This window comes from Pagrus major, chromosome 17 (genome assembly GCF_040436345.1).
Source record: "Pagrus major chromosome 17, Pma_NU_1.0".
NCBI lineage: Eukaryota > Metazoa > Chordata > Actinopteri > Spariformes > Sparidae > Pagrus > Pagrus major.
This window is the reverse complement of record NC_133231.1, coordinates 17721812-17743701: the sequence shown is the minus strand read 5'-3', so window position 1 is coordinate 17743701 and position 21890 is coordinate 17721812. Positions and strand designations below refer to the sequence as shown.

General features: G+C 41.6%; 1 protein-coding gene across 1 annotated transcript in view; it reads right to left on the bottom strand.

Annotated features, from left to right (window-relative positions):
- The window catches only part of adam22 (ADAM metallopeptidase domain 22), a 66095-nt gene that overhangs the window by 41151 nt on the left and 3054 nt on the right, over positions 1-21890 (bottom strand). Inside the window, exons 3-4 of the mRNA XM_073485531.1 lie at positions 20092-20168; positions 3749-3815 (exon numbers count right to left, since the gene is read on the bottom strand). Of these exons, the coding sequence (XP_073341632.1) occupies positions 3749-3815; positions 20092-20168 (144 nt within the window). The remainder of the gene's footprint in view (positions 1-3748; positions 3816-20091; positions 20169-21890) is intronic.

Below are 21890 nucleotides of genomic sequence, written 5' to 3'. Positions count from 1 at the left end.
TGGCCTATCTCAAACCAAAAAAACAAGCAAAATTACACAAATTATGGGCACAGATGGAGCCAGACCATTCTTTAAAAAGCTATCTGAGGTATAAGGGAACTTGCAGCCAATCACACTGAGATATGTCGCCAGAGAAACCATTTTTTTCCTATGTTACGGCACACCTGGGGTTTTTCCAGTGGTTTTCAAAGTTAAAGCTTTCTCGACTTTTCAGCACAAGGTGCGGAGTCGCACTGCTTTTTACATTAACTACATCTGACTGCCTGGTGGCCACTCAGGCCCACTCCACAGGCGCACCCAGCTTTACTTTGAACACTGAGTCTCGTTATGAACAGTAGAACTAATGTAGTGCAAAGGGGTCCTCGTGAATGTACAGTAACAAAATGTGTGCGTTTGTGATGAACTCATCTGTATAAATTGCTATCATTGAATCAAACGAGTGAAATTGCATCAGTCATGCCGAGTTTGATTTGTTTTGTTTTCTCTGCTGTTGTCTTGACTTTACGGTTCTTTGCTCTCACTCTCAGTCCCAATCATTACTCTTAGCGATCATTTCTAAATCTGAGTCTTACAGGACGAAGGAAACAAGCTATGAGCTCGAGGCACGTATCATATTAACCTTAACCTTGACTCTCTTTTCTCTGTTTCTACAATATCACATCCAGACAACCAGAACTGACGAATACAAGTACAAGCTCACACCGGTGCATTACTGGCAAAAGACGGAGAAAAAGATTGAATAATCTGACTGAAAGATGAAACTTGTGAATGGGACAGAAGAAGTTGTACATGTTAAGTCGATACAACTAAATGGAGCTACATATGAAGAGAGAGAGGTTGGTAGAGTGAGCATGAAATGAAGAGACAGAGAGGGCTATTTATAAGTGCTGCTGTGCTCTACTATCCCAGCGTCTCTCCTCCCCCTGTCGCCCTGAACCTTCTGCTCCACTTCTCATCAAAGCAAGAAACACCCAAAACCCAGCGCTGTGGGTACATCCTCAAAGTGTGTGTGTGTGTGTGTGTTGCTATATTTGTCTGATCTGTGATCTCCTTAGACCCATATACAAGTAATTAATCATGTAATCTGGACATCACAATGCACAATGAAAAGGTCGAGGTCAGACAGTTGGTAAACAAGTAGGACACTCTGCCCTCTGAAAGTCAGTGAAAGTTTCAGCAATTAGATAATGAAGAGGAAGATGGAAAGAAGGAAGGAAAAAGAGTGAATGTGCATACAGAGAGTATTCACAGCCTAAGAATGACCTCAGTCTATCCCCAATTACCACTCATGTATTACTTATTGCACATGGCTGGGCGATATGACAAAATACACCATTAAACAATAAAAATGTTCAGCTGTCAGACATTTTGTAACACTATTTATGGAAGTACTGGCATATATTTATTCTTTGGTAACATCTCTGTGTGTATCAGGAAGTTGTGACTAGGGCTGAAGATTAATGAGCAGCACAGCTTAATGGCCACAACACTTATAGTACTCTATAACAAATCCAGTTACTATCACCATGATCATATTTTTCAGATAAATAATTTATCCGCGATTTAAATGGTGTATGTTGTTTATATGAATTGATTGTAACTTCTTTATTTTAAGAATAAGAGCAGACAGCTTTGGTTGGATTTTAATAAATGACAGAAACACCCAGAGGCATCATTTGTGAGTTACCAAAAGTTTGTACACACTTGTTTGTCGGCTACTGTGTGGTTTTATCTTCAATTTGTTTACATGAACCGAATCATAAGAATCTAACCTTTGTAACAATGTACATTTGAGCTGAATCAGGTGCATTCTTACATCCTCTGGTCTTCCTCATTTGTATATTATGGGTGATTGTAGCAATAATTACTCACATTCTGCCTTATGTTACCTTTGGTTTACTAGCGTAATGTGTTTTTGTGCTAAACAAGGATTTGGAAATTGTCCTTCATTCACTGAAATAAAATCTAACTGTGAACAGCAAGCCCGAACTGCTACCACATCAAGCACTATGTGCTACCTTTATTACTTATGTAGTCCATGAACAGAGGGGATTCTGAGGTAGAGCAGCAGCTGTGCTATGATGGCTGACATATCGACCTCTGTGAGCAGAGTAACAAACAGGAGCTTGTCTCATATTAACCTTCATGAACAGCAGCCATTAAAAATAATAATAAAAAAATAGAGCAAAGCATAACAATAGAGAAAGTACATTCTGGATATTCATCTACAAGGTGAATTAATTCACGTACAGAGAGATCGCTTTATAATAAGTTCCATAATTACAAGAGACCATATCACAGAATATGTGGTGTGATAATTGGGATCACTCTCTGTAAAGTATCTAATATCTCACTAATCTGCTGCTTAGCTGAGTAAATCCTGACCATTATAACCCTCCCTCCACTTATGTGATGTAACACAACTCCTCAGTGGGTGTCCTATGACTGAAGTCCAGATTCCAGAGGATTATCACAGCAATCTTAATTTCATGTTAGTTGAAGGTTTAGGCCACAGCTACAGTTTCATTTTGGCCCTCTGAAATCTTAGCTGAACAAAGACTGGAGGGCTGTGATTTCTCTGTGTGTGCAAAGTAACGCATTGATTAACCAATAAAAGGCTCAGGGAGGAGGAAGAACCTGTGGGGTGGGCAGGAAATTGCAGCTGCGCGACAAGTTGAAGGCTACACGATTCAGCTGTTTTTTGGAGTCAGAGTCAGCCATGGCCATCCTGGCATTGTATTAGACATTTCTATCTCCAACTACCAAAAACTTTACGGCAGCTCTAACAAGGGCTTTGACTACAGGACGGGGCGTGTAGAGCTGGAATATTAACACAACTTAAATCGGTGAATTGAGGATTTATTTTGGCCAAACAAGAGGTGACTGTGGAAAGACAAACCAAGATTGTTTTTGGTGAGTGTTTTTTTGTCCCTGTTGAGTTTGAATGACTTCACGTGGCAATTGATTGGGGGTGACGCACCAAGTTGTAAGCACATTGTTGACATATCATCTCCTTATAAACTCTTTATGCCAAACATATTAGCAAACAGTCGCCTACTTATTCACACATCCAGCGGATATGGATCAATCATTAGCAGTCATTTGGAGCTGTGTTTCTTTACACGTATACACAATTTCTTACACAATATTCACTCTTCCTTTAGCTTGTTTTTAGTCTGTTTTTTACAACTTCTACACTGACAAAAATGTCTAAAACAATGCTGACTGACGTATTAGCACTATAGCACTATATGCTGAAGAAGAAATAACTGTTGAACTGCCAAATCCTCCTCCATTTTTACCAGCTAGTTGCTAAATGTATCTGTCTGTCTTTTAGTGCTGCAAGTAACATACAGTGTGTTCATCAGATCTTTTTCACAGGAACAACTGCCTGCTCCAGCTGGAAACGATGCTAATGAGAGCAGTGAATCAAAACACTAAAGTTGGGGACTGTAAAACCAAGACACTGAGCTGAAATATGTTCAAATGTTCAGTACAGCTTCAGGGAACAACAGAGTGATAATTCGCTGTGGCTTCTCCAGATGTGATTTGGCTGATTGAAACATTTACCACTTGTGTTAAGATGCTTTTATCCCCAAAACATAATCAGATACAAACTACATGTCATATCAGGGTCTTAATGTTAAGACGAGGGCACCATAAACACTGTAGCTTCCACTTAAACTGCAAATAGTCCAATAGTGAAAGTGTGAGTGAGCATGAGGAGAGATGATTTGCAGAATCTTACATTGGTGACGACAGTCTTCCCTTTTTCTGACAAATGCCTCTCCACGTACCCCGAAGACAGCAGATCACTGGGAACAGAGAGGAAAAGAAAAAAGGGAATTAAAGTTAGAAAATTTGTGATTTTTCATTCAAGTGTCACTCAGTTACACAAGTGTGCTTGTATTTTATAGCAGGATTGTATTCTGTCTTGGCAGCACAGAGCTTCAGAGCATCAGTCCAGCTAATTATGACCAGCGTACAGGGACGAGGCTATTTCCAGCACACAAACTCACGCAAACACAATTATACAAATCCAGCCTTCTAGCAAATGTCTGGCGTGTGTGTGCGGGTGTGTGTTTGACTATCGGAGGAATGAAGGACAAGTGAAGGTCAGTAAGGAGTAAAAGAGGCGACACAGGCAGAATGGGAAGGAGGCAGGAAATAAATTGAGAGAGCGAGAAAGAGGAAGACTGGCATAAATAAGAGGAAATCAGTCCATGTGTGCTTTCTCAGCAGAGCTAGACCCAAGAATCCCAATGGAGATACACACTGCAGACCCAATCTAAGACAGAGATGTATGAGCTATAGTGCACACAAAGCCACACACACTCTCGAACACACATACACACACGCACACACAAACACACAGAGGAATGCGGCATATGAATGGGGATTTGTCCTTTTTCTGCCTATTTAAAAAAAAATTATAACATACAGTTAAGTTTTAGCCCCTTAGCTCATAAAAAGGTGACCTGAACAAGAACGTGCACACACACACGCACATTCACACATACATAAGCAAAAGGCAGTGTAGGAGTGGGCTTTTATTTCTTAAATATACTGTACAGCGAGCAGTGCCAGAGCCAACAGTAATCTGAGGCGTGTATACACAAAAACACAAACACACACACACACACAATGAAAATAGTAAGAACAAATAAAGCCAACCCTGCACCAGAAAAGAGCAGCATAAAAATCAATCAGAACAATCAGCATTACAAACTCATTTTCATCGGATTAAATTTAGCCCAGCTTTGCTGAATCAGGAGTCTTGATATAACGCAACTAAACACAACTAAATTACAGTGAAGGCTGCTGTGTTTATCAGTCAGAGGACAGAATCTGACACAAAAATGTGCAACCGAAACAGTAACAAGGGTATCTGAGCGGGCCGCTCGCCACACTCAACCAGAGAGCCATCAATCAACTCCAACTTCCTGTCAAAATCCAGACATCAACAAGAGACAAGTAGGCGGGACACATTTTCATCTAGTTTGCTCACCAAACAAACCAGCCTCTTCTTCAGTGTCAGTGTTCAGTGACGGATAGAAAATGTGGGTGAAAGTGTAAGACTTGATTGTTTTTCACCAAACAATGAAAAATCATGTCACTGCATCGATTGAGATATATAAAATTAAATGAAACTGGAGAAAAATATTATAAAATTATTCTACAGATAAAAAGTGAATTCATGAGAAAGAATGCATAAATCTAATCACAAAGCTTAAGTCAAAACACGAAAATACAAGAAAATACAAGTATAAAAGGAAGTCGAGAAAAGACTGGCAACAAAAGTAAACAAAGCAGGCAAAATCCAAAAAATTACAAAAACTAAAAAAAACAAAAAAAACAAAAAATAACAAAGGAGCACTGGGAACACAAGGAACACAGAAGACGTAGGACTGACGTTGGGATACAGAACAGGGACGCATGAAACAACATGCAAACTGACAAAGAGAAGGCGAGAAACACAGGCTTAAGTAGTCAGGGTCCAATTAGCAAATGAAACACAGGTGAACAGGAAAAAGGGCCGCAAAACGACAAAGTGAGGAAGTGAAAAGCAAAACATGACACATAACTTCAAAATGAAATAGGAAATAACTGAACCAAAAACTCAAACCATTGATTTTTGTTGAATTTTGATAATGCTGCTTTAGGATTTATATCCAATGTATGAGTCAATGTCATGATGGAGCAGCTTTACGTATTAATAGATACATTTTTTATATCTTCCACTTCAAAAACTGAGATATTTGACAAAAGGACAGACTGCTGAAAGCAAAGAAAAATCAGTTACAGTAATGAGTCATAACAAGACAGATGGTAGAAAATTGTCTTGCTTCTGAAGACAGACACATCATGTGTTTTTTAAATATTAACTGAGCTTTCTTTCAGCAAGTAAAAGGTTTCCAAAGATGATATAGGCCTACCATATATTATTTGAATAAAACCCCTGACATCAGCTTGTGCACACACACATGCACTGGGGACGGAAGCTGCTTTCTAAGTTGACTAATGGGCGTTTTGCTACAGCAATGAAAATATGCAGGGAAAGAGGGGAGAGAGCAAGAGAGTGAGGTAAAATGGAAAGAGGGCGAGAATGGCCATCAAGGGGGGAGTAATGAGACAGAGGGCAGGAAAGCAGCAGTGAAAGTTAAAGAGACGAAGAAGCAAGGTGTGAATACAGAGCTCAGGGGCCTCGTTTCAGAAACATTTCCCAACTGCTTGTCCTTTCTTAAGGTTCAAAGATAGGGAAAATCTTATCTTCTTATCTTATCTTCTTATAGAAGTCATTCCCAAACTCATGGCTGTGTCTCATTGTATCGTAGACCTCATATCTCATCTTAAGAAATCCTAACTAGATCTGCAAACTTGGTTCTTCAATCGGCACTCGTTCTGTCATGCCTGTATCTGTGTTCAGCTGTCCCCTATACTGCCTGTATCCATGACAACAGCCGACTCACACAGGAAATGAGACATATAAGCCCATTAATGCATGGTCCGAGAAAGCTAACAGGCTAACACCAGTTTTAGCTTCTCCAACAGGCTCGCACAAGTTTCGGCTGAGCTTCTCCAACAGGCTCACATCGGTGTTTGTTTTTCTAACAGGCTAACATCAATATAAGCTTCTCCATGAGGCTAACATGTGTATAAGTCTCTCCAGCAGGCTATCATCGGCGTTGGTCTTTCCAACAGGCGACTTCAGGCTCCAATCAGGTGTCAACTTCTCCAAAAGGCTAACATCAGTAACTTCTCTAACAGTGTTAGCTTGCCCAGCAGGCTAACATCAAAGTTAGCGTCTCCTAACAGAAAACATCACTAGATTCTCCAACAGGCTAACATCAGTAGCTTCTCCAACACATAACCACTGTTAGCTTCTCCTAAAGTTATGGTTTCAGTAGCCTTTCAATCATAATATTTTGGTGTTTATGTTGTTCCCTGTCTTTGTCATTTTCCATACAGACCAAACAACAGTGGTTGCCATTTTGGCAGTTATTCTGAATGTAGGACAGTCTTTGCCATCCTTACTTAAAGAGGTTATATTATGCTTTTTGGGTTTTTGCCTTTCCTTCATTGTGTTATGAAGCATTTTTGTGCATGTAAAAGGCCTGCAAAGTGAAAAAGCCCAAAGTCCATGTCAAAGGGAGTTACTCTCTCTCTGCTCCTGCACTGACTGAAACATCTGGTTTGGAGTTGAGCCTTTACTTCTGTAACTTATGTTCATCACTATGTAACAGGCATTATATTAATACATATTTATATATATTCGTTATGAAATATATACACTCCAGTCAGTCAGCAGACATAAAGTTGCTACAGCTGCAGTGGCGTTATTTTAGATCACACTACCTTGCTCGGCATGACCCTCCCTTCTCTGCCTCTGATTGGCTACATCCTGCCCGCTAAGTAATGCGCATGTGCAACTTTCCTCAAAGACTACACAGAGGCGAGTTGTCTCACTCTGTAGCTAAAGTATGAACCTGAAAATTAACATAATATGACCTCTTTAAGATTCCTAACTTGAGAGAATCTTCAGTTAGGATGGTCCAGTAATAGCTAAATTCCTATCCAAAGATTAAATTGGATTTTTCCCAAATGCAGTCAGGAAACATGTTTCTGTAACACCAGAAAAGCTTTAAATGTTCTCCTTAACAGGATTGCAGACTGAGAGAGTTTCTGTAATGAGGCTCCAGGGCTCTAACAGACATCCCATCATGCACTGCGATTAAGCTCTCTCCTGAAAAAAATCCACATTATAAAACAGGCAACCCCCCATTGTCACACTTCACACCTTCCAACCTCAGGTCACACATCGCATCACCTCAGACTTACTACAACATTGTGCAAATTAAACCCTCCATGACTCCTGAGACACAAGTGACATTTTATCAACATTTTGCATCAGAAAGGATCGTCGTGAAAAATATTCATACGCTCCCGTGATGAAGACGTTCTGTGTGTGCATGAGTCCCTTGGTCATAGGCGTGCGCTGTTGGCCTTTGTTCTGCTGGGATGTGTGTTTAAGATTCAGAGCTTGTGATCTTTATCCGGCTCCACACTGAGCACAGACGGGGGGGAACAAGCGAGGAGCATACTGAGGCAGCAAGGCAGACACACAGGCCTCTAATGGAGGACGCTGATAACAGATTTCAGCTTTAATTGTTGGGGGGATTTAAATAATTTATTTGACAGACAAAAGACACAAACTCAGCCTCGACCCCATCCCCCACACTGACACACACACACAAATGTAGAGATCTCCCCACCGACCCGATATAGTTCCCCTTCTTCCTGTTAACATGCATACACACTTATGTATAAATGTATAACTGGGAGCGACCTCTTTGTAGCTTCACTCCGATATGGAAACAAACACAAAATATATAAACAGAGAGCTCCTCTCATGCGCTGTTTGCATGTGATCTCTCTCTCTCTCTCTCTGTGGAGATAAACGCTGCAAACTCTCGACATAAATGATGATCAGAGGGAAGCTGAGGGCTTCATTAATGAGAATAAACAGGAAAAAAGGGATGAGGGAAAACAGAAATAGAAGCATAAATGTAGGCCTAATAAATTATCATTATCATCACAACATTCAAGAGCTCAAAAGAGGATTCATAGTATCTCATTTCAGATATGTACTTCAGACATCTGGAGCCTAAAGGTGTTCAGAACAGATTTGTGGCTGAAACGGAGGATAACAGCAGCCACATCTCTCGCTCATTTTGTGTCGTATTCAGTGTCCATTACCCTCATTCTCCCAGCTCATTGCCTTTTTAAACAGTCTGCCTCATCCTCCGCTATACTGGAAGAGAGTCTTCTTGGCTCCGTCGCCGCGGCAACATCTGTTTGAGAGCTTGCATCCAGCTGTCAATCAACCCCGGAGGAGATTTCAGAGGTGGATCCACAGACGCTCACGCTTTCAGCTTACAACGTTTCATACAGCCATTTCCATATAATCACATCCCTCTCTCGCTTTCTCCACACTTTTAATGTCAGCCAGCCGCCAAGAGCACTGCTCGAGCTGGGAAAATGTTGCTGTGAAAAGACTTATTCAACTTTATTAAGAGGGTCTTTCTGAGGAGGTAAAAACTGACTGAAGCGGTGAGAAGCTGCGAGTGCACTGAGTCCGCCTGGCTGTCAATCACATCAAACTCCATCCTTCCTTCAAAGCATTTTGTTGTGAGTTGCTCTGGACGAAGACATCTGCTATGGCAACCCAGTTCGATCTCCTGAGGTGAATCATGCACACATACACAAACACACACACGAACAAAGTTTCCGTGAGGTCTAAAATTCCTCTCACGATCTGTGTCGCCTGGCACCGCCGTGGCACTGGGATGAAAAACAGCCCAAAAAGGACAGATTGGCAGGACTAATGTTTGTGTGTGTGTGTGTGTGTGCATGTGTGTGTGTGTGTGTGTGTGTGTGTGTGTGTGTGTGTGTGTGTGTGTGTGTGTGTGTGTGTGTGTGTGTGTGTGTGTGAGCACAGATTGGCACAAGTGTTGGGGGTAGCAGGCTTTTCATTGCTTTCACACAGGCAAATCTAGCTGTTTTCAAAGACTCTCCTAAATACAGCCAACATGCCAAAACACAGTAAAATAAGCACACGAGAACATCCATGTGCATCTGCACTCAAGCACCGCAGTCATCAAATGGACTTCTTCCTCCTCCATATATGGATTTTTGCCATTTAACCCTGTAATAAAAAGGGCACCGCCACACAAAGGACTGAACATGTGCTGTGTCAGGTGTCCATAATGAGGATGGGGGAGTGCTGAGGAAAGAGAGCGGAGGAGAAAGGAAAGGAAACATGGTTGGTGTGGGGGGGGGGGTGCAGCTAGATGGAAAGATGGATAAGAGAAATAATAAAGATCTGAGAAGGAGTGAAGGAGTGATGAGGGAGGGGGGTCGAGGTGGAGGTTTCTCTTTGGGAAAAGCTGCAGCTGCTTTCACCTGCAGCACCACCCCCTTCTCGAGGCTCAACCACCCTCCCACTGAGGCCTCATTAAAGGTCTCCAGGCTATAATTCATTCACTCTCCAATCACTTATCAGACATGCAATTCCACCGGCACGCTCACTGAGATCCCTCCTCTTATTGTACAGGGAATACTGACAAACAAACAAGATACACTCATGCTAACAGAACAACAACAAAAAGGACGAATCAAACAGAACGCTTATATTCCTGCTCTCTGCAGTATTGGGTCCATTATGCAGTCGGGTCTATAGCACGCAACTTACACTCGACATAGAGTTGACTCCTGAATTATGCAGTGGCTGAGGATGTTGTGGGCACAGAGCAGAACATGCAGATCTGTATCTGTGACAACATGTGGATTATTAGTGAACTCCACGCCATCTAAACAGGGTCAACAGAGACAGAGAAACAGACTTTTGGAGCCTCGTACAGTCATCACGACTTGTTTACTTTCTATGTTCATCTGATGGGATTATTCTCTGTCATGCGTCATCGTGTGTGTATGAATTTGCTCTCCATCTATCCTCCAACTGACTCCATCAGATTTTGCGCAGTGGTAAATTTTGTTAAATAGTTAATCTCCTGACAGTGAAGCATACTTTCGATTGATTTTTTATTCAGCATGACAGAGGAAGAGGAGTAATCTATGAGAGACAATAGCCTTTAGAGAGGCATTAGTATCTTTTCCTGCTGAGAGAACAACAGTCTTCCCTTCTGTCCCGGTCTTCAGAAGAGCAGGCTCCTGGATCTCTTTGTCTCCACTAATCCTGCATACTGAGTCGAGACGGCTCGACAGAGGAGAGGGGGGAACACAGGGATGGTATGATAGAGCATAAAAGGGAAGGCCGGTAATTCAATGCTTGACATCCTGTAAAGTCTACCAACACAGGCCCTGCTCTTAAACGATGGGTTCACTAGTGGCTTTAGAGCTGGATGAAGCCAATGATTTCCCAAATCGATTTAATTCTGATTCACAAGGTTTCAATTTATGACTGATTAAATATCAACTTGGTTCGGGTTATTTCAGTTACAATACCATTTTTTACTTATAGGGTTAGGGTTAGGGAAATAAGAAAAAATAGAAACTTTCCTATTTTGAACAGTCATTATGGCCATTCGAGAAAAGATTTCTGACTTTACAAGGTACATTCAAGTGCACTTGAATGCACCATAAAGTCTCTGTCCCTCCTCCATCACTTGCTGTACACTGAAATTGCACGAGTCGTTATTAGGCATAATGAACAGGAAGGATTAAGAAAGCAACAAGAAAACAGCTTACAAGGGCTTTTGAGTTTTGTGTCAGGAAGTGTGAACCTGTCCTTTAATCTTATCGTCAGCGTGTTTATCTGTTCTCAAAAGTGCCTCAAGAAGTCCTGCAGGGCCTCTGAAGTGTAACACACCTTCAAATAACATCCATGCAGCTATTTGTTCTTCTAAATTAACCCTGCTCACCTCCATAAAATTAATCTGTGTCCACCTTCCTGACACGCTCCACAAAGTCTGCAAAACACACATATACACACAAACATCCCTTCTACACCAGAACATACTGTACTGTACATACACAGCCCTGGTTTTGACGCTGAGCCACTTAACAAACACAGTCTTTAATTTAATGTTTGTGAGGACTGCATTTGCTCAGACAGACTCACAAACATAACTCCCGATGTGGTAGCTAAAGTGTGTGCGTGTGTGTGTGTGTGTGTGTGTGTGTGTGTGTGTGTGTGTGTGTGTGATCAGACGACACACAGATGAGAGGAAGAAACCCTGCCAGAGGCAAGAGAAGAAGAAGAAACTAGGAGATGAAGATGGAGAGAGGAAAGAAGAAGCAGGGACTGTTTTCTTTTTAGGGTACTCCTTTCAAGTACCTACCTCCCTCGAGCATGCATACTAACACACACACACAACCACACACTAACACGCACACAACTTTATCGCTCCCTATCTCCTTCTCTGACTCAACCCACCCACCAAGACTCAAGGGTGCCTGAAGGACATCCACACATCCCTCTCTCTCTCTCTCTCTCTCTGTCCTCTTCTTCCTCTCCATCCTTAACTATTTCTTTCTCTCCCTCCTTCCCTCTCTCTCTCTCACACACACACACTCCCCTCTCTGTGTTTTTCTCATTAAGTCCGCAGTAAATCAGATCACGCCTCTCTGCAATAAATTACAGACCTGGGAACAGAGGAGCAGAGACAGAGATGGAGGTGGAAAAGGAGGAGAAGAGCGGAGTTGGGCTGTAGCGATGTCAGGGTGCAGAGAGGGAGACTGGGCTGGGTGATAAATTGTCTTGGAATGGGACATGAGAGGGAGTTAAATCATATATATGTGGAGATGTAAGGCTGCATGCACATGTACGTACAAGTGGCACACATAAATTTTACACATGCACGCGCAAACACATGCACAACACTGGGACACGCACTGATAACACCACAGCATCAGCACCTTTCACGGTCCAAGGCAGCCAAACGCCTACACACAGGGCCAAAAGTCCTCAAATGGCCAAAGTCAAAAAGTCCACTCAAAGTCAGACAAAGTTGTGAAGTCAACATGAACATGACATCAGCTGAACGGCATTTTGATGCACTTATTTGTCCTACAAGTGAACAAGTGATTATTGTTGGGTAAAAAATGCTTTCAGAACTACAAGTCCTCCCACTATTCAGCTGAAAAACAAGTAGGAGGAGATATTTTGGTTGTCCAGGCTTCCGAGAAAAGAAAAATCCCTTTGATTTTATACAAAGACGCTGTTAGATGGCTGGTATTTAGAGAATTTCCAAAGCCTGGACGGGCAAAAAAACTTTCCCAGTTGAATCATCAATAGAAACAATGAGTAAAATGTTGGAAAATATCTGGTTCTTTGTCAATAGAGATGTTTGTATTTACATAAATAATAGTAGCAACATCAAGCAAATGTGCTGCTGCAACACACAGTGAACTCATTGAGTAAGTTGTAAGCAGAGCACTTGATTAGAGAGAGGAGCATCGTCTCTATTTACTCCAGTGGACAATATTTTTAAAGCAATGGCGGATCGTGGAGCCTCTCAGTAGCTCCCGGAGGTTAGCTTAAAATACTAGCAGCCCAGTAATGTAAATCAATCAATCAATAAATCATGTATTAACGACGAACTGCCAAACATTGTACTTCTGTCTCTCTGTGAATCACATGACGATCAGCTCACTGCTCAAGAGCTCTGGTTGTACGCTAGTTTGTGTTGTACATACCGTCTGTTTTAATATATCTGTGGTGTATATGGCGGTGTTTAATCGACTGTGTGAAGCAGTAAAGACTAAGACTTTTGACCTGAATTTACTGCAGAGAGCAAAAGTCACCAGAGATTCAAAGACAAAACTGGAAATGGAACAAACAAAGAAATGTGCAGGTCACATGACATAGAAAAAGAAGAATATTGAGACTCGGTCCGTCAATTTCAACCTCAAATAGGATGTCTTATTGAAGGTGGAGATTTTTAGATCTTGTATCAATATGGAACTGTTCTTGTTTTTATGAAAGTCCCCATTATGTTTGTATCGTGCGCGAACACATTCGTAAATACACAACAGAATACAGTTCACAGCAGTAACACGCAAAGAAACGTGCTGACAAAGGAAAGGAAAAACACTACCTGCAAACCTAAATGCCACAATCTATGATTTAAACATAATTTGCTTTGAAAATGTTGTAAGAGGAACAAAATGCTAGGTATGTAAGGTATCCTTTTAAAGATGAACCAAAACTTAACATTGCCAACAAGACTGAGTGTAATTTAAGTAACAGAGTTAAATAATTTGCCTTTCTTGGCCCAAATCCTCTTAATTTTCCTCCTCTTACGTATTGATCCTCCCCTTCTCCATCTAAGCCTTGTTTCTGTCGATCCAGTTGTTATCTCTAATTAAGACAACACTTTACGTGCCTCTCCTGCACCTGGGGCCCAACGAGACGGCACACACAAAGACTCTGCATTGACGTCTGCCATGGTAGGAACGACCCTCTCTCTTCACACACACACACACACACACACACACACACACACACACACACATTCCTGCCCATGCACATACGCACACATTCATCAAACCACTGGACCGTGGGCTGTTTGGTTAGCTCCTTGCCTAACATGAGCAGTTGAAGGAACCCCAAATTTATCTCCTCCAGCCCCCTCCCCACTTACACCGTCATCCCTGGTGCACACACACACCCTCCCTTCACACAGATGAATAATGCATTTAGCATCGCCTGTAATTGACCCTGTGCATTTGCATAAAGCATTTGTGTGCATGCAGGGAAAGCTGACACAACCCAGTAGTAGAAATAACAATACACTGAGTGTGTGTCAGTGTCAACATCACACATGAGGTCAGGGAGAAGCCCTCTTACTTTCTGCTGCTGCAGCGGATTATTTCATAACACTGAAGAGGTTATGAAACTCTCGAGTCCTACTTGGGCCTGCCCACCCCGTCCTCTCTCTGTCTGCACTCACATATTGTCGTCCTGTACATAACATATATACGGTACGAATACACAATGACACTTGTCCTCTCTGCTCACTGTGTCCTACTTGCACAGAGGCAGAGCCACTTCAGCACAGTAATACTACTGACTTCTTGGCTTGTTATCGTTTGCTGTCAGCAACTGTGCAGTTTGTTGATTATATATTTTAGGATATGTGTTAAGCTTTTCTAATGAATGTAATTAAAAAATGGTGAATATTAGCTGATAGGTACTAGCCTGTATTCAACAATTATTGGCCACTTCCAATACAACAGCTGAGTTGCATTACATTGTACAGGTGTACCTTATGAGGTGGCCAGCTAGTGTAATGATGAAATATTAATAATTTTATCAATTTTCTGTGTATTGTCATAATACAATCATATCATGTTGCTCGTCCTTGATTCCCTGTAAATTGTACTTTATAGAGCCTGAACAATATATTGGTTGGCCAGCAGATATCAGCCTATCAAAGATATATTGGTATCATCAGCATATTATCTGATATGCGCTGTAATGAAAACTTTCTCCTTAGAGATTATAATACAGAAAACAATGCCCAAGGTCATTTTTATTGATTAAATTGCCAGTGAAGTTTGCTATTTTTCTTCTGTTTGACTGTAAAATACTCTGCCTCCATTTCTTACTTTCATCACAGGTGTTTGATAACCATATTTGAGGGATCATTACAAAAAATGTGTGTATATCAGCCAATATATATCAATATTATTTAATGGAGCCGTTTTTTATACATTTGCCATATTGTGATGTAGGGTTGCAAATAATAATAAAACATTTTCAATTAATTGATTATTCATTTGGTCACAAAATATAAAATAAATAGTGAAAAATGTCCCAGACTGATGTGTTCAATTTATTTGCATCTTTATTCCTGTTAACAATCATTAATTTTCCAAATGTTTCCAGAGTCCAGTTTTATTATTTTGTATAGGACTCATATATTGTCTTATATATCAATATGAAGATATTGATTGTGTTACCCCACCCTACACTTAGTGGTATGACTCAACACACTTATATACAGGACACATTATATACTCTAGCATCTTTTCCGTACCATGTGTTTGTATGTGCACGAGTTGGTGGTATGTCTACTTTTTCACCGCACGATGGACGAGTCGGAAACCATTACAAACACACACACACATGCGTGTACACACTCCTCTTTAATCTTAAAGCAACATCTATTATTCAGCGAGAGCAGGTGGGAGGGGCGGGGTAAAGGGGTAGTAGGGGCATGGCTGAATGGAGAGTGGGTGTGGAGGGAGGGGGCAATCAAGGGTGGAGACGTGTGTGTGTGTGTGTGTGTGTGTGTGTGTGTGTGTGTGTGTGTGTGTGTGTGTGTGTGTTGGGGCTGAGGATGATTAAAAAGGGAGGCAACCCCCTATCCTCTCCACATTTTCAGCTCACTTCAGTCCCATGAATGGTAAATTGCAGCCGGCCGGTGAGATGGAGGAGTAAGAGGAAGACAAAGACAGCGAGGGGGAATAAAGACCCCGTGACCCCCCAACCCCCTCCTGACTTCCTCTCTATAGACTGTCATACTTCAGATGGGCGGCTCGTGTCAATACAGCATGTTGTTAATGAAAGAGCTAACGATTACCGCACACACATTAATGCTATTAACGGGTTATTCGCACCACACAGGACACTCGTTTTGACCAGTTTCTTATCTAAACAAAATGTCACAGCACATGATAGGACAGCAACCTCTAAACCCTCATGCTGGGATAGGCTGAAGAGGATAATCAGGTAAACTGTATGGATGGATGGATGGATGGATGGATGATGTGATAAAACAAACACGTAATATCTGAATCATCAAGGACGGAGCCTCCAGGTCTGAAAAGTGAAGCTGAAGTGCTTTAAACCTCCTGCTTTATTTCTAATGGCCAGGAGGGGACGACTCCACTGGTTTCAAAAAGAAGTACAATTGCATGTAAGCTTATGAGAAAATGACCCTACTTCCTATCCTCCCCAGCTTTACCCTCTCAAATATGGACACTTCTGCTCCAAAAAACTAAGATGGTAAACGGCCATAATACCAAACTTGAGGCTTCAGAGGTCGTGGTCGTCCAACACTTGATGTGAACGCTTGAAAAATAAATTTTTCCTAGCTGTAATATATCATCAGGTGAAAATACAGACTGGGCGTCTCTGGGAGTCATGTTTATGATCTTAATTTAGCGTGTTGGCATGTTTACATTTGCAAATTAGCACTAAGAACAAAATATAACTGAGGCTGGTGATAAGATCATTAGTTTTTCAGGTGAAGAGACAGAAAATTTCCCCTCATCATGGTGCTATATGAAAAGGCAGGTGATCACTAAAGTCAGAAGAATCATCGTCCCGAGATCATGAATGTCTGCGCACAATTTCATGACAATCAATCACCAGCTTTTAAGATATGTTACTCGGTGTGGACAAAAGATCTGTCTTACAGATCCACAGAGCCACGCTGCTACCAATGCTAGCAAATGTGCCAACACATATCAAGTCAAATTTTCACATCTGAAAGTAAAAGCACTCAACTGAAAAATTTGCATATAACAGCCAACATGTGTCCAAACCCCACACACCATTTCACAAGACATATGACTTTATAACAAAACGCCTACACTCCTATTATTCACAGTCTGAGGCCAAACAGGCTCAAGGCAAAGACTCTGAGAGGGACCCCCAAACACAGTGATAATTATGATACATACTGTAGCACTCGAGACTGAGCCGACAGCTAACGCTGAAAAACACATCTTTCTTGTTTGCTCATGGCAACAATTAAACACCAAAAAATGCACAGCAAGAGAGTCGCCCATTGATCAAAAATGAGAGAACTAGGTTTTGTTACTGGGAGCCAAAAAACAATGTTGGCCCATTCAGCTAAAATACCTCCCACTTCTGCACCCACACACACATCAACTGGATTTATTCTGTCTGGCATGAAAGCTATCTGTAAACAAAATCATTGTGGCTGTCAAGCGGGGGGATCAGTTCACAGAGGAGTGTGGTAGAGGATGGTGATGAGGAGAGAAGAGGGCACCATGAGGAGGAAACTTGAGATCTGCCCCTGTAAGGACAGGAAACTGGGACGAAGATGGAAAAAACTATAGCCATTACGCCAACTTTAACAATACCGATCACCATTTTCATTATCAGCTCATCATTTTGTCATTTAAATGCCAGAAAAAGCCATTAATCAAAGTCCAAAACTCAAAGATATTCAAGTTGCATTTACATAAAACAAACAAAAACACCAAATCCTCACCTTTGAGACGCTGGCACCAAAACATTTGGGGCCTTTTTGCTTGATAAATAAATGACTTGATGAAAGAAATCATTTTAGATCACCTGACGACTCAATTACTCAAGTAATCGCTTCATTACTAAACTATGTTGGCTGTAAAATTATGTAAAATCACAATTTCCTCGAGCTCGAGGGATCAAATTGCTTGTTTATCCCAACATACAGTTGAAAACTGAAACATATTGAGTTTATGATGAAATAAAACAAAGAAAAGCTGCGAATCCGCACAACTGACAAACTAGAACTAGAAAAGGTTTGTTATTCTTGTTTGAAAATCAAATTAAAGATTAATTGATTAACAAAATAGTGCTGTTTTTTGTATTGGCTGGCTGACTCACAGCCCGACAAATAATACAAGATTTTTTTTAGAGAAAACAGATGAAAGTCACACAGTACAACGCTGATCTGAGTCTCTCATTCTTATTCAGAACCACACGTCAAACTGTTGCCCGGAGCTGTCTGCTTGGACACTAATTCACTCTCTGAAAAGCTAAAAACAGGACTTCACTTAAGTGTTTCCTCTCAGCCGATGTTCTGACGGACTTCCTGTACCCACATCCAGTCAAGAAATTATGATAAAAGACGCTGTAAGCACACAATGTCACACGGATAAATAATGACCCTGCATCAAATCAAAGTGCTGATGAAAGTATATGTGCACGACTGCACGTGTGACAACTTGTGCATGTATGTGCGTGCGTGCATTTGTTTAAGTGCAGGCGGCAATATCATATCCATGACTGGTTTTTGCATCATGCTGTGACCTGCGAGCTTTACAGGAAAATATCCTCTAAGCCTGGGAACTCCTGTGATGTAAGGTTTGACTTCCACTGTGATGAGCAGGCAGCATCAGGTCGTGTGTGTGTGCCAAGTTCACAGGGTTTCTGCTTTGGGGCCAAATGAGGCAAACAGAAGCAAAACAGAGGAAAGGTTTAGAAAGGATGTACAGGATAGGATATATGATAGGATGCCAAAAAGGATGTTTTATAAAAAGTGTATGGGGTGGATGAGAGATGGAGTCAGAGGAAGAGAGAAGAGTTGCTCGCTTTCCATCAGCAGCACTGTGATCAATATCAGTGTCTGACGGGGCAGTGCTCCAGCCTTTACCGTAAATCACTTCCTATTATGATGGACCTCTAAATCACACACACACACACACACACACATAGATGCATATACATTCTTTCATACAATGGCCCACTTCACTTCAGCACACACCAACATTACATATTTATGTCCTGAGAGCGTGTTCCCAAAAACAGGCAATAAACAGCACTGAGAGGGCAGGAAAATATTACTTCTGTCCAGCAGTTCGACAATGACCAACTTCAGTTAACATACTGGAGTCAGCACAATAATAATGTGCAATATGTGCTCGGGGATTTACACTGAACAGGAACATAATGTGAATTTCTACTCAAAGATGTTGTTTAGGCCCGAGACTGACAAATCACTCCTACTGGGATCATTTCAACAAGCAGTTGAGTCATTTTGTGAGCATTTGAGTCAAAAATGAATCCACCTTCATGTATGCAAGACATCACAAGATATTGTAATTGTCACAATATTGCTAAGCCAACAGCGAATAACACAACTATGTTACAATAAAGACATCAACTCAAACACATATAGCCTTGTTTGACAGCCAGACACGCTAAAGATTGACAGACAGATATCTATTTTCTAGTTAGCCCAACAAAGAGATAGACAAAGTGACAAAAAAATAGGCCTAGCGTTATTAGCTAGTTTTTCATACAGATAGCCAGATTGACAGATAGATAGATATCCAGACAGTCGGATAGCTATTAGCTTCTCGCCAGATAATCAGATACAGACAAATAGCTAGCTAACCAGACAGATGTATACTTATTAGGTTGTTAGCCAGACAAACAGATACCTGGATAGCCAGACAGATGTATATCCAGAAAGACAGATAGCTTGCTAGCATTAGACACACAAATATCTATTAGCTATTTGTGTGTCTAATAGATAGCCAGGCAGAAAAGATAGAGAGATAGACAGGCAACATAAAAAGTCAGATATCAGCTAGCTAATCAGACAACAGTTAACAGTTAGCTAGATACCCAGGGAAACAGTTATCCAGAAAGCCAGACAGAGATACATATTAGCTTGTTCGTCAGACAAACACACATATCTGTTAGCTATCTGTATGTCTAGCAGCGAGCCAGGCAGAAAGAAAGAAAGCTGGACAAACATTCAGATATGAAGACAGATATTAGCTAGCTAGCCAGACAGAAAGGTTTAATAACATAATACTCACTGATTCAGTTCCACATCCAAGATGAATTTTCTTCCAAAAGCTTCTACTTGAAAGCTGGCTTGGGCCACATGGTTCACCTAAAAAGGCAGAGAAGATGGGTTATTTAGCCTACTATAACTAACGGCAGCCATTATCATATTCATGGATCAGTTCATTTTCATATGCAAGGATCAATTCTCATCGACATTGATGGATGGCTGCTTTGTCTTTCCGAGCATCAATCAGCAGTAAGAATAAGACTGTTTTCGTTGAGCCATCACGGCCTGTCTTCTGCTGAATTTTAATTTCTTGGAAAGGATCTGACGAGCGACAAATCAGAAATACAGTTTATGTAACACACACACGTTCAGTACACACATGCACGTGGGCAACATAATGTACTTTTACCTCAATGACTGTTCATTTCTATGTTTACCAGACTGCTTTTGTAACAGTCGCACAAAGACAAGGATTCACTGAAATCCTTAAACCCAAACTGAACCGCGCATTTGCTGGTAGAAATGATACGACTGCGCACAAACACAGAAATTCGCCCTCTTTCTTCTCTGACTGGCTGATTGATTTGAGGGGGATGCGGGTGCATGATTCATTTTCCAGCTCTGGGCACATATGGCTTCATTACACACCCTCGGGTCAATGAGAACTCCCCACAATCATTCCTGTGCAGGTTCAGGAGAGTCCCAGAGCTGAGCTAAAAACACACAGCTCACCCTCCCCCTCAGGCTCGGCCCACGGGCTACCTTCATTACGGACCGGACACTGCATGACAACGAGGGGAGGAGGGGTGGGTGTGGTTTTTTTTTGTTTCCGTTTGAGGAGGTGCCCCTGAGCTCACCCAAGGATGACCTTTGCCTGTGAGGTCCCCACTGGCCACAGACTCTATTGTTTGGAGGAGTGTGTCCTATGCATATATGAGCGGATAAGTGTGTGTGTGTGTGTGTGTGTGTGAGCGAGTACAAAGGGCAATCCCTTTCCATAGCACACTTTGTGATGAAATCTAATCTGGCAGACTGGATCCATGATGGGAGGAGGTACCAGTAATTGTGTTTAATGAAAGCACATCCCAGCTCGACTGAGCCGGGCCGGTGTTCTGAGGCCACCGCTGACTCTCCTGGCATTGATTTCCGCGTTATAGCAAGTCTGACTTTCCACTCACGACCATCCAAGTATGACTGTAAGTGCTATCAATCCACTGCACACACACACACACACACACACACACACACACACACACACACACACACACACACACACACACGCTCAAGACTGATTCCACTCAAAGCGTTTTTGTTTTTTCCACCAAAACAACACACGAGCACTTTGCTGAACTCCCCACCGCTCATTCATCACTGGAGCTGTTTGTGTCTGAGACTGAAAATAGGCAACGCAACAGAAGTCTATAAATAACCTCTCGCGTGTCACACATCCTCAGAAGTATTTGACGGATTTGTTTTTAGGCTGTTGATCTAAAAACAGCCAATAACTGATCAAACCTCGTGCAAAGTGACATCACGGCAGAGCAGATTCAACTCTCTGGAGAGAAAAAGAGAGTCGGAACATGAAACATCAAATCAGAAGATAACCAGCGCCTGCCTGCTCGTCCTCCTCCTCCTATCCTGTATCTGTTCCTCACATGTAATGTATATTTTATGGCTTCATTACAACTTTGAGGCCGTTAACGATTGCCTGCGTGCGAGTTATTTTGATCACCGCGAGCTGACACGATCCATTTTTCAGACAGAGCAAAATAAAGTCAGTTCGTGAGCTGTAAAACTCAGGAATTACACAGAAATGACTCA